The sequence below is a fragment of the Myiozetetes cayanensis genome, unplaced genomic scaffold (genome assembly GCF_022539395.1).
Source record: "Myiozetetes cayanensis isolate MyiCay16 unplaced genomic scaffold, myiCay2020 scf9, whole genome shotgun sequence".
Lineage (NCBI taxonomy): Eukaryota > Metazoa > Chordata > Aves > Passeriformes > Tyrannidae > Myiozetetes > Myiozetetes cayanensis.
The window spans coordinates 28,215,604-28,228,723 of NW_026088185.1; the positions used below are offsets into that span (position 1 = coordinate 28,215,604).

The window sequence follows — 13,120 nt, forward strand, 5'->3', positions numbered from 1 at the left end:
GAGAGGGAACACAGTTTCTGACCACTGCTGGCTCGACTCAGGCTGAGCGTCGATCACTGAGCCAGATTTCTCAGGTACTCACACAAAATCCTTGTAGGGCCACTGCGGGCTGTTGGTTGTGCTGCCACATTTCCTTGTAACAGAGTTTCAGGGTAAAGATCAAATGCTAATATAGCTTGCATATATGTGACTTGTTGAACCAGAACCAAGCCCTTCATAGAAGCAATTAGGACTCCTACAATTATATTCAATGACTACTGGAGTTAGTGATGATCACACTTTGTTCTCAGCTAAACTTGCATTTTCTCATTTCTGCTTAAAAGACTCTGCTCGTAAAGATTCTGCTAAAGGCATGCAAGTAATAGGTTCCTCACAGAAAGTAACTTCTCCATCCCAAGTCAAATAAGGAATGGAGCAGAGGAGCAGGCATTAGTGAACTCATGTTATACTGCTTGCATGTCCATGTGCATCATGCCTGTATATATATGTGTCCTTGAGTACTTGCTTTATCACTTTCCAACAGTGCATAAGGATGCAAAACACAGTGTGTGCACTAATGCTTAGAGTAATGAAAACACCATAACTATTAACTTTAGTTCTCTCAGGGTCTAATGACATTGCTCTCATTTTTTTTTTTTGCATATATCTACTATATAGCTTACTAATCACCATGATACTTTCACATATATACATGTATTATATATATGTGTGTGTGTATATATATACATATATATGTATATATACACACACACTCGCACACACAGTACCACACCAGGAACAATATAAGGGATTTAGAGAAACAAGGTTGATCAAAATCAGCTTCCAGGTAGGTATTACATGTGTTTCTACTTCTATATCTGAGAAAGGAAAAGACATTGCTAATATCCAAAGTATTCACCAAACACTGATCATCAGAAAGCCCTTGTATATTAGTGACTCTTTGTTATAGTATCCAGCTTTAAGCAGTATAAAAACCAAGTTCCTTTTTCATAAGCGCTTACAGATTGGGGTCTATCACATAGCTAAAATGTCCAGAACCATGAATTTGATAAATAGGTCCATATACATCCAATAAAAAGTATGATAGGAATGAATATTCCTTGCTGTCACTGTAGAGTGAGGGCTCTTCCTTGCCTAAATCATTCCTATCTTACACTAAGCTCATCAATGGCTCATTCAATAGCTTTGGCAACGCAAGTCCACTTCAATCTGACACAGTGTCTGCTGTAAATCATTAGCTCTGTCTCACATCAGACCATTTTGGTTTTGGAACAGAAACACGATGCAAAATCTCCCTTGAGAGATCACTCAGCAAGGAAATTGCTTATTTAAGAGAGTTAATCATAACAATAGAGAAGAGCTCAACATGCACATTTTGGGACTAGCCAAATCCTTCAAAAGAAGATGTTGCTTAACTTGGATATCTCACTTCTACTGCATGTCTCCCAGTATTATTAATGCTTATAAAGACAAAGTTAAACAATGAATCAGACTAAAACTCAAGGCTCAGTCCTGTGTCTGAGTGCTGTGTGCTCATCACCACACCATCAGTGAAAAAGCCTCCTCTAACTTGTCTGCATATCAGTGGTTTTGGGGTGTGACTGCGAACAGCTCACTCTGGAGCCTGAGTGTAATGGACACTTTGTTCATTGATACTCATTAAAATTGCAAAAAAAAATCCTTAGAATAAAGTTGCGTTTCTTTCAAGAGCATCTTTTTCCATGGCCCAAACTGCATCAAGTCATGTATTATTCAAATGCTTCAAGTGTCAGAACCTCTGCACAATTCAGTTAAGATTGTAGCTAAAGTCTGAGTCTGACAGTGCGAGCACTTAAATTTAAGACTTTAGGAGCCAAATTCAAAGCAATGCAGGATGTCTTTGTTTCCCTAAAAGCCATCATTAAAAATAATTTCTATAAATTGTACCCAGATAGAGTTTACAATCTAGGACTCAGGGTTTAAATGATAGCAGGATTGTTTCTGATCTGAATCCTGGCAAATAAGCTCAATCCTTTGTTCTGTGGTTGGAGGTTAAGTCAATGATGTTATTTAATGATTTTTTTTTTGTGAAGAAAGGTGTTTGACAACTGCAAGTATAAAACCCAGATCCAGGATGTTCTTAAATATCCTCAGGAAGGTCTTTAGACCTTCTGTTCAAAGCAGGATCAGCTATAAGGTCAGACCAGATTGTTCAGATGCTTATCCAGTCTGAACTTGAATACCTCCAGGGATGGAGACTGCACAACTTTTCTGAGCAACCTGTTCCTGGCATGTGTTACAGTCCAAATTTAATTTGAGAAATGCTTATTGGAGTCTTTTACATTAGAAGCTTGCCCATCAGCATGAAGACTTTGCAAGTTGTAAGAGGTAATAATAAAATAAATACTTATTTATTAAAATATTTATTTCATTTTATATTTTAACAAATGCCTTTGATTTGCCAAACTTGAGAACAGCCAAGCCTGTCAGATAGCCCTTTGAGAAAAACAGGACTGGGTCAGCTCAGACACACTCCTCTAGAAAGCAGATGTTCTGTATTCGTAGTTTTCCTCAATACATTCAAGGCTCAGTTGTGGACTTTGGTCAGGCAGCAGCATTTTGAGCACACAGCATACACATGGATGTGCCTTTTACCACTAAATTTACAGGGAGGAAGCTCACACAGAGTTTAGAACCTTATTACAAATAGCTGAGGAAGACAGAGCTGATTTCTACCACCAGGACTTCCTCCTCAAACACTTGTTATTAGTGTGGAGTCAGAGCACGGAGGACAAGTTTCTTCCCAGTACTTTGGATGGAGCAGAGAGAATGGACAGGCAGGAATTTAGGACTAAGAATGAGCTTTGGTAGAGTCATAAGTCTCAGGTTCTGCATATTCAGAGAAATGTATCTTCCCTGTTTTGATTGGTAGGCTTTGCAGAAAAGCACCTTCCAACTTTTGTGAACATTTAACACCTTTAAAGGTGGAAACAGTATGAAGGATTTTGCCTCAGTAGTGGTATTTGAACCCACTTCCTAGAAGGAAGACATTTTTGCTCCCTTTTCCCACATCTTTGAGTACCGAGATGGAAAAGTCTGGCCTTAAAATGCATGTGTAACAAACTGGGAGTCTTGAGGCCTTGTCGTGCCTTGGGCAGTGCTGACATCAGCGAGATGTCTCACTGAAGAGCTCGGCAATTTGACAAGAGAGAATTTATTCTTTTTAGTTAGAAACAGATAGCTTGTCATCAGCCAAAACACATGGCAAACTCCTGCACATTTTAAGATTATTCACCCAACTCTCCCAAAAGCATCTCTGGGAATCTCACTGTTCTCTGGCACATTTCTTAGGGAAGAGCAGAGCAGGAGGCTGAGATGTAGCTTTATAAGGTTATAGAATTCAAAGACTTTCCAACCAATTAACTCCAAAGGACATAAAACAGTGACTTATATAATAGTGAGTCAAGGCTCACACAGTGACAAGATAACCGGAATTGTTGGCCTAGTTCAGCTAAAATAATCCATCTTGCCCAATAACCTACTACAGTCAGCAGCCTGCAGCAGTTGCCTAGGAAAGAGTGAAAAGAAGGGATATGTAAAGAGCAATTAATCTCCTGCCATTGTTCTAGTGGCTAATCAGCTGTGTTGGGGATTTGGAGCCAAATGCTGCACCCCAAACAATATATATGATGATATGATTATTCAAGGACCAATTTTTCCTGGTGTTCATTTTTAACTGAGCTATACTTCTGACCTGCACAACCCACTGTTGGAAGGGGTAGTACAATTTATCTATGCATCATGTGAAAATTACTGATTCCATTTTCTTCTATTCTTGAATTCTCTGGCACGTTGCTGGAATCTGCTTGATATTTATACTCATTCATTCAGTTATCTTTTAAGCCACAGACTGGATGAAAGAAATTCATTTAAATAATCAGGAGACCTTTACTGACAATACGTAAAGCAGTGTGCAACTGAGGGACATTCACTCTGTAGCAGTGGATATTGTATTTGAAAGTGTGATTCTACCATTAACTTTGTATGTTATTTAATGGATTTCTGGAATGAATTTCCAGTTCAACTTAGGTTAAAGGTGTTTTGCCATTGATTTCACTGGAGTCAAGTACTCATCTTTGGCCTTATACCCATGTTTCTTCCCCTGCTCACACTCCCCATGGCTGCCAGGACAGTAGAGCCAATGCAGTTACAAGTTTGTGACTGGGATGCACCTTGCTGGTTGAACTAAAATTCATCCAACTACCTGGGCAAGCTCTGCCCCACCTTATGTCATAAACCCCCTGCAGGCCACAGGTAACAGAACCCAGAGACAGACCCATCCCGTGGATCAATATTTTACACCAATTGCCATCTTTGCTTGTAGAACTTCCCTAGTTTTCCCTGGAAACTCTTTGCTGTGCAGCCACCCCACGGTGGGTCCCTGAGCCCTTTCAGAGCGAGATGTCACAGCTCTAGACTTTGGCTGATACTCCAGCTAGCCGGTCTAGAACAGGGCTGCAGGTTTATCTGCAAACATACTGCAGCCTACAACTATCTGCAGCTGCCCACAGCCTGCTGCAACAAACCTGATAGCCTGGAAGGGTCATCTGACAAAGCTCTTTGAAGCTTTAAGTTACACGTGGGACAAATATGAAGCCCCCACATATGAAGAGCTTCATATTCCAACCAGAGCGCCTCTGTTCACTGCTGTCTGTCACTGTAAAACAGCAGACAACTCTAGGGATTTCAATTAAAAGGACAAAATCTCCCTCCCCCAGGCAACAGAATGTTTTCAGTTTCACACACTAATAGAAACTATCTCAATCCTTCCTGAACTAACAGTTTTAAAATTGGCAGTTGAGCAAACATCTGGATGCTGCAAACATTAAATGGGAAAAACAAGTGGTATCCAACAAAAAATGGAGACAGGAGCTGTTTTTATCTTGTGGGTGGATTTTTATTTTTTTTAAGTCTGAGCTATTTATATCTTCACGTGGAATTGGAAATTTTTCAAAATAAACACAGTATAGCCCTAATGAACTTGCTTATAGTCCTTATTACAACATCACTGCCCAGGCCAGATATTTTTGAAGTACTAGCTTCTTATTTCAGTCTTTTTAACTTATCTGATTATTTCATTTAATTTGTTGTGTATCATTATATGCAATTCAAATGTAGAGTAATGTCTGAAGAATGAGTATATATATAAAACCTTATTATGGACTTACCAACAACTGTAAGGTTGACTTGTGCTTGTCTACTGCCAAGTTTGTTCTCTGCAACTAGGGTGTAGCATCCACAGTGTTCCTGCTTTGTTGATGATATTGTTAGCTTGCTGCTGTTTTCATCATTCTCAATTTTAATATATTCACTTTCTTTAATCTGCCAAATAAAAAAAAAAAGTGATAAATTTCTTCATATCTGAAAGAGCTCAAAATGTTATCATATTGAACATTATCTGCAGGTAACTCTGCAGTGAAAAGGTGCAGCTGCTAAACAGCGTAATCAACACAAAGCATCTAGAAATACAGTGGAACATTATGATGACTCCAGTCCTGCAAAGGCAACAGGGAGCATTGGTGTTACTGGAACCCCACTAAAGACGAGGAGTTTCACTTTTCTAACTTCTCTTTGACAAGCTGAACGTGCAAACTGTGTAGCTGTCCAAAGAGCCAAGGGTGGGCTCATGGATCTCACCGAAACCACAGCGGGCCAAGGGTTTAACCCTCGTTCATTTGCCATTCCCCTACAGAGGCCGAATGTGCAAACCATCCACGGCTGTGACTCTTTGCCCTCTTGTCCTAACCAGCCTTATTCTGTACTTCCACATAAACCAGAGTGCAGTTTCTTGGGTTTGAACAATTAAAGATGTTGACTGGAATGGAGAGCTAATGCTGCAGCTGTGCAGAGAGACTTTCAAACAGCACAATGAGCTTCCCTGTAGCATTCTTATTTTCTGCAGAAGCAAAAATCAAAATCTCTGCTGAATACCACAAGCATATTATGAACTAGTTTTTTAAATGAAACAGAGCTATCATAGCATAAATGGCCAAGGTGACTTAGATTTTAATCAGTATTAGCTTGAGACATGGCAGATTATTTAAAAAGCTCATAATGCTACACTGCAATTATAGAAGCTGTACACTGTGTTCTTACGAAACAGACAACATAATGTCAATGCCCTTCTTCCTCCCACCACTTCCTTCTTAGATAAGTGACTCTTCCAAGTAATTCTCAGAATTTCATTTAAAATGAAGACTATTTAGTTTGCCTTATCTTGTCTCATATATCCAGAGAAAAGAAATTAAAAGCTCAAGAGCAGGACTTTCCCTGCTCTTTCCTCAGCTGAGATAGAACACATGCACTGCCATACGCCCAAAAGTAACCTGAGAGAGTTTCTTCTACAATAACTCAGATAGAAATTTAACAAATGGGATTATGTAGGATTACAGTTTAAATTATACTGAAAGTTGCTCTGCTCTGCCCCCATACTTGTGATGTTCTAAACTCCTTATATGTTTTGCTTCATCAGAATCAGTCAAAGGGTAATAGCAGAACTAGATCTGTGCTATTTTGAGAAAGCCCTGAAAGGATGCAGAGAAAGCCCTGAAAGGATGCTCAGTGGCTTGCACTGGTTATGGAGAACATGAAGTTGGATCCCTGTGTTCCCTGGCTTTGAAAGCCTTTTCCCTCTTCAGCTGAGCACGGTTCCAGCATCCCTCCACTACACTGCCATCACATACAACAGTGTGGGTCACAAATTTGTGACATTCCCTTTCTTCAAGCAAAAGATATTTGTCTGGAATATACCTGTGAGGGGCTCTCTTGCACCTGAGGGAACATGAGGAAGGAACGTGGAGAGGAGAAGCTCCTTGGCACACTGCAGCAAACAGTGGCTGGGCTGAAATCACAACTCACCTCCTACCGGCTCTGCTCAAATAACGAGTATGAATAACCCCCAGCAAACAGTTAAAACACTTGATTGACTTTCACTTTTAGGATTGGGAATGGAACAGAGCTGAAATCAACCCATTTACAGAAGAGGAAGAAATCCAAGCATAAAACATTATGTGGTGAAGTATAAGAGAAAAATAAAGCAAAATAATGGTGCAGCATAGGACATAGTAACTGGCTCCTCATTTAAAGTAATAAATGAGAGACTGCTGCCCTCACTTGTCCTCCTACAGTTTTTAGTAGACTTCCTGAAGTTTTTTTTTCTTTTCTATCTCATTTGCCATAATGAACCATATAAAAATGTTTATGTAATTTTAATGTATGTTTTTGCAATACTTTGTCTCATAGTGAATAACTACAAAGAAAGTATAAAGGTGGTAAAAATAGAATTTTACAAAGGAAAAAATACGTCAAACTAGACTATGGATCTAATATGGGCATTAGGACCTGCAAGTCTGTTATCATATAGATCTTGTATATAAAAAAGGCCTTAATTTTTGAATACAATAGTCTTATTTACATAGATTTTAACTCAGAATTCTTCACAAACCAGAAAATCACTTTTGAGGGTACATTTTACCTAAATGTTAAGACAGCATTTAGCAAAACCATACACTGAATGTCACTGGAGCTTTTGAGACCTATTTTTTGTGGAAAGAAGTAGTTAACTCCAGTCTTGAAGCTAAAGAATTTTAAGAAAATATAGGAGTTCAGGGAAAAGACCCACCCTCTTCCCTAAAGTAAGAGGTTATTTGGAGTTAGGAAGGATGGACTCCAGAATACCCTTTGCACTAGCAAACTGTTTTGAATTCTTTCAATTAAACGCTGACACATCTGGATTTAAAGTCTAAACTTCCTTCTAGGAGGAGATGTTTTTATTTATGCTCTATAGAGTGCATGACAAGTTCAGAATGAAGTAAACAGAATAACAGCTCCAGTACATATTTATACTTGCTCTGTCCTAACATGACACTTCATCTTTGAGTTTGAACTTGCATATTGGGTTATTTCGTTTAAAGTGGTTTGGTTTTAAGTTGCTTCATTACAGCAGCTCTTCAGAAGCCACCCTTAGGGACACAAGTATTATAGTTCAAGTATAGCAATTCAAGTAGAAGGAACTTTAAACCCAGAGTGTGAGGACACACTCACGCCATGGACTCCTGTTGTGCCTTGTATGGTGACATTTGTGTTGTCATACAATTCACTCAAGCTTTTTATATGGCATTTTGCCCTTCTGACATAATTTTAGGCTCAGCATCAATCAAGAAGTCATTTTTGAAGGGCAGAAATATCTCCCCTGACAGATACTTTTCAGATACCTACATATTTTCCATCACCTGTCCTTTAATTACATGGTCTAAGCCTTTTTACAAAGAAAAGGTAATTTGTTATAGAAGGATACAGGCAAAAAAGGGTTTAAACTGTAGCAAGAAAAATTTGGGTTTGGCATCAGGAAAAAAAATTCTCCCACTGTGGATATTTAAGCACTGCAATAATTTGCTAATGGGGGTTGTGAAATCTTCATTAGTGGAACGTTTTCAGCAGAGGTGAGGAAAACATCTGTCAGGAATGGCATGGACTTTGCCAGTTCCTCAGGAAGGGAGATGGACAAATTGGAGATGGTCATTGGTGCTCCTTTCCAGCTCTACTTTTTCAATGATCTTTAAAACAGACCAAAACCAATTTACCTCCTTACGGAATTTCATCCAGGTGCAAGTTATGGGTGCTGTTCCTACCACCTTGGCAAACAATTCCACTGATTCACCTGCACGAACTTTTCTGTCTTCTGGGAACTGAGTAATCTGAGGAGGAGCAGCTGATGGGAAAAATAAAATAAATAAAATCTCTCTTTAGGTGTCTATACTTTCATTTTTCTTAAAATTCAAAACACATTCATCTCTCAGCTCAACTGTTTCAGAGCAGCATTTGAAATCCAGATTAACACTTATGTGTTGTTTGCAATGAAACAATTCTGTGGAAATTGTTAATATCAGCTGAGTGAAGCAATAACAATCTATCCCCCCAAAGTTTGCTCATGCAAAACCAAGATACAGACATCCAAAGGGCAAAAACATTTAGACCTAACACCAGTTCCAAATAAACATTTTTTTTTCAGAAAAACTTCTTATTTTTTTTCTTTTGCACTTTGTGTTTTTGAAGAATGGCTCCAGCTAACTTCTTATCAATCTGCATGTGTGGAGGGGGTCTGCAAACTTGCTGCCTGATGTCATCAGCAGCACTCAGAAAAACTTAAGATTCAAGACCCGTGAAGATTCCGGCCTCAGTAGCCAGATAAACATTATGTGGAACAGAAACATCATGAGAGACAAGGAAGGAATTTGGTGTCTTTATTCATCACACTAAATTTTCCCGTGAGCAGTCATGGATAATTTTGTCTGTGCATTGAAGTGCTTCTTTTAAACCTTGCAGCCCCATTCATACTCCTCTGTTTCTGAATCAGACATTCCTCCTCCTCTTCCCTCTCACTGCCCAAGTATCAGTAGATGGCAGAACATCTGCTAATGGTGCTACATCCTTGTCTCTCAGTTGTGATACCCAGTGTGTCAGACCCTGGTAGCTGCTGGGGTCAGATGCCAGAAATATCATAGGCCAGGCAACTCCAGGGTGAAAACTGTTTTGTTGCTTTATAAAAGCAGCACAATAAAAAAAAAAATATTCTTGAGGGGGTGTGTGTTGGAGGGGAAGGGGGCAGATTTGAGGACATATTGACAGAAGTGGTAAGAGGCACTCCCTAATATTAGAATGGCCTCACTGCCGAATAAAACATTCCTTTCCAAAGCATGGGGCTACTGGGTGTGAAAAAAGTGCTTTCTTTTCCTTTTCAACGTAATTCAAACAAAGAGGCCTTCCCCTCGCTCCTCTAGACTTTTTCTTTGAAAAGTCTTTTTTAAAATACCTGAAGGAAATTAGGCTGAGGCATGTATCTGGTGTACAAAACAGCTTGAACAGTTTAAAAGTCTGACAAAGTTTTAAGACACTGAAAGCAGGTTCTTATAGAGGAACTTCCTATATAGCTTTTAATACAGATATCTTTGCCTAGGAGATTGCAAACACACAAACAGGCTACCATAATGCCAGTGATGAGGAAAAGTAGAATCTATCACCTTATCTGTGGTAGCCACTCTTGTAGAGGTGGCATTCTGTGACACACAGAAAAGTCTCTTTTCACAGAAGGCCAGGGTAGGTTGTGGATATACAAAAAGGCAGGAGTAACACACTATTCCTAATATTTCATAGGACCTTGCTACGGTTTATCTGATAGTAACTTCTTTGGATGCTTATAATTTAATTCTTAGTACAGTGTGACCTCATAAACAACTCTGAAATGGGACTTACCCACCCTTTAATCACATATACAAACAAATTTATTAGGCAAACAGCTGTAGTTGGAAATGTGGGTGACATGCAACTAATTACCTGCTTTTGGAGGAGTCTTTGGAGCTGGTTTCTTCTTCACTGTTGCTTCACCTAGTTAAAAGAAAACAACAGAAAACCAAACCACATTAATTCAAAGGTGAGCTTTAGGACGCACCAGATTAACCCCAAATATCCATAACAATGCTTTGCTGGCACTTGAAAATATAATATGTTCTTACAGCATATTAAACTTAAGAATTAAAAGTATTTTCTAAAAGCACTTTTAGTATCCTGAGTGATCCTCAAAACATTCACAGTTAAAGCTGAAACTTTTAAAAGAATCAGAGAAATCTGCTGCACATCTCCCACATGTCCCCTCTGCCTCATCCTATTCCCTAAACAGGGATAAATTCTGGCTATATTCACAAAAGAAAAAGGTCATGACAACAAAAATATGGCTTAGAACTTGAAATCTGGTAAGTAGAAATCTACAGTAAGTAGAAACTTAGTAGAGAAGACAGGTAGGTACAAAATGGGCTATTAACTCTTTTTCACAAAGCAAGAACTAGAGTCCACCCAATTAAATTACCAGGCAGCAGGCATAAAAGAAACAGAATTATTTTTAAATATAACATGTGCAATCTGCATTCACAGACACGGAATGTTTTACAATACAGAAAAATAAAGAGGTTCAAAAGCACAAATGTATAGGGGTTAGGTCTAGTGGAGGCCATGAAATGTAAGTTTGGATGCTTTCAAACCACTGAATTCCAGAAGTGGAGGAGCTCATTCCTTTTTGAGCACTCTCTTTTTGTCTGCTATCCTAAGCATCCTTGTCAGAGGACTGGTGTCTGCTGTGAAAGAACATTCTTTATTTTCTTATATAAGCTCAAGTAGGCAGCTTGATTGCAGTAGTCTGGCTTTTAAGATGTCATTGCCTCCAACGGAAGCAGGATGTGCTAAGTGCTTTTGAATATCTGGCAGAATATACACAGGTGCCTAGTAATAGCCATAACAGTCTGAAAAGTTTGGAATTTTTAGGCTCATTGTTTTCTTTATTTACAAAAGTTATTTCAAATTAGAAAGACACTGAGCAGATATAAAATCCCCTCAAATTCACCAAGCCAATAAAAGCAGGGGGTTTTTTATTTTAACCCCATTTGCTGCGCCAAATAGAGCTGATACCTCAGAACTTATCATCTGGTGCTCCATGAAACTTGGCAGCCATGATCTGCAAAATCACCATGGGAGTTTAATGCTATAGCTCAGGCAACAGACAGATATGAAGACTGATTTTAAGTTTTAGAGTAATTGGACATAGTAGGTGGTGTGCTATAGGTTATGAAAATACCAAATTATTTCAAAACTATCTAATGGTTTAGTCGTCAACACCAGTGTTTATTCAGTTCATTCTGGAGAATATTTCACTATGCAGTGGATACAGAAAAGTTTTTGCAACCTTTCCTTTCATAAACTTCTATTTTATAGTGATTTTCTATCAAAGTATGCTTAGCTTTCATATGCTCTGTCTTTATTGATTTTGTAGGAACCAGAAACAAATACTGGAGAGGTGGGATATTCTTGCAGTACTTATGGCTGAGTCAGAAAAGAATAGTTGCATATTTCCCAAGGAAGCCTCTCTTTGATGACTGTCATCTGCACAGAACTGGTTAAAGGTTAAGATGAGAACTTGTGAGGTGTTTATCCTGGTGTGACTGGACCTCCAGGGCAGGAGCTGTGTGTCTGTCTTGCCGCATGTTCCATGCAAGGGGCACAGCTGTGATTAAAGGGACCCATTACTGCTTGGGCCACCAGCAGAGTGACAAGTGCCCTGAGTGCTGCAGTAAGTGACACCAAATACATTTCCACATCCTCTGTCCTGCCAAAGCTGCACGAGCAAACGCGACAAGTGGTGTTTTCAGAGCAGCTTTCCCCTTTATCATTGCATGGCCACACCCTGAGCTGGAACTCTCATTTCAGGTTGCAGCCGTATTACATGGATGAAACTACTTTTGTTATGAGGTGCCAGCTGGAAGGGCTGTAGAGTCTATCATCTGCTCTTAAACATCCCTATTCATGCAAATAATGCATTAGTTACTCATTAGATGCACAATGCTATGTAAACTAACTCAGTTATATGATTTAAAAATGTATAAACTTTTTTGTTTGCATGTGTGCTATATTTAAAGAAAAGCAGATTCTCTGCTTTTCTCTAAACTGAGAATGAAGTAGCTGTTGGGTGTCTCCTCAGAGCTGCAATATTTTTAATACAAACTAAAATGACACAAATTTGTTTGCCTCCACACCACATTAAGCCTGATATGAACAAAGAGCAGCAACAATGAAGAAAAAGCACCGTCTGTGAAGTGCCATCTTGGGTTGCCATTTTTTATTCTTGCTATTTTTCACAAACGTCACTGCAGACAAATAGGACAAAAACCAAATTCTTGAATCCAGCATGATTTTCACTCAGCTATCACATCTTGGCCTACATTGCATATTTGCTGGAGTACCTCAGTTAACAAGCAAAGTGCTGCTGGAGTCATCACACCCTCCAGATGTTCAGGTTTCACACTGATTCTTAATGTCTCTAAAGCTTTTTTCCTCCTGGTTGACAATGTAATTCTCTGCCTTTGCCCAATGCAAGCACAGAATGGACATCTATATACTCAGATAACCGCCCACTTTTCTCTGCCTACTATCAGCCAGCCAGTTCATCACGGAAGGGATCCCAACAGCATAATTTGTTCATTCACAACTTACAGCCAGTGACATTCAGTTCATCACATTAACAAGAACAATGATTCTA

At 39.1% G+C, this 13,120-nt stretch overlaps 1 protein-coding gene across 8 annotated transcripts in view; it reads right to left on the bottom strand.

The window, feature by feature from the left end:
- Positions 1–13,120, bottom strand: part of MYLK (myosin light chain kinase) — a 204,006-nt gene that overhangs the window by 37,905 nt on the left and 152,981 nt on the right. For all 8 annotated transcript variants that reach the window (XM_050339617.1, XM_050339616.1, XM_050339620.1 and 5 more), the window contains 3 exons: positions 10,372–10,422; positions 8,622–8,749; positions 5,208–5,361 (listed from right to left, as the gene is read on the bottom strand). In XM_050339617.1, the coding sequence (XP_050195574.1) occupies positions 5,208–5,361; positions 8,622–8,749; positions 10,372–10,422 (333 nt within the window). The remainder of the gene's footprint in view (positions 1–5,207; positions 5,362–8,621; positions 8,750–10,371; positions 10,423–13,120) is intronic.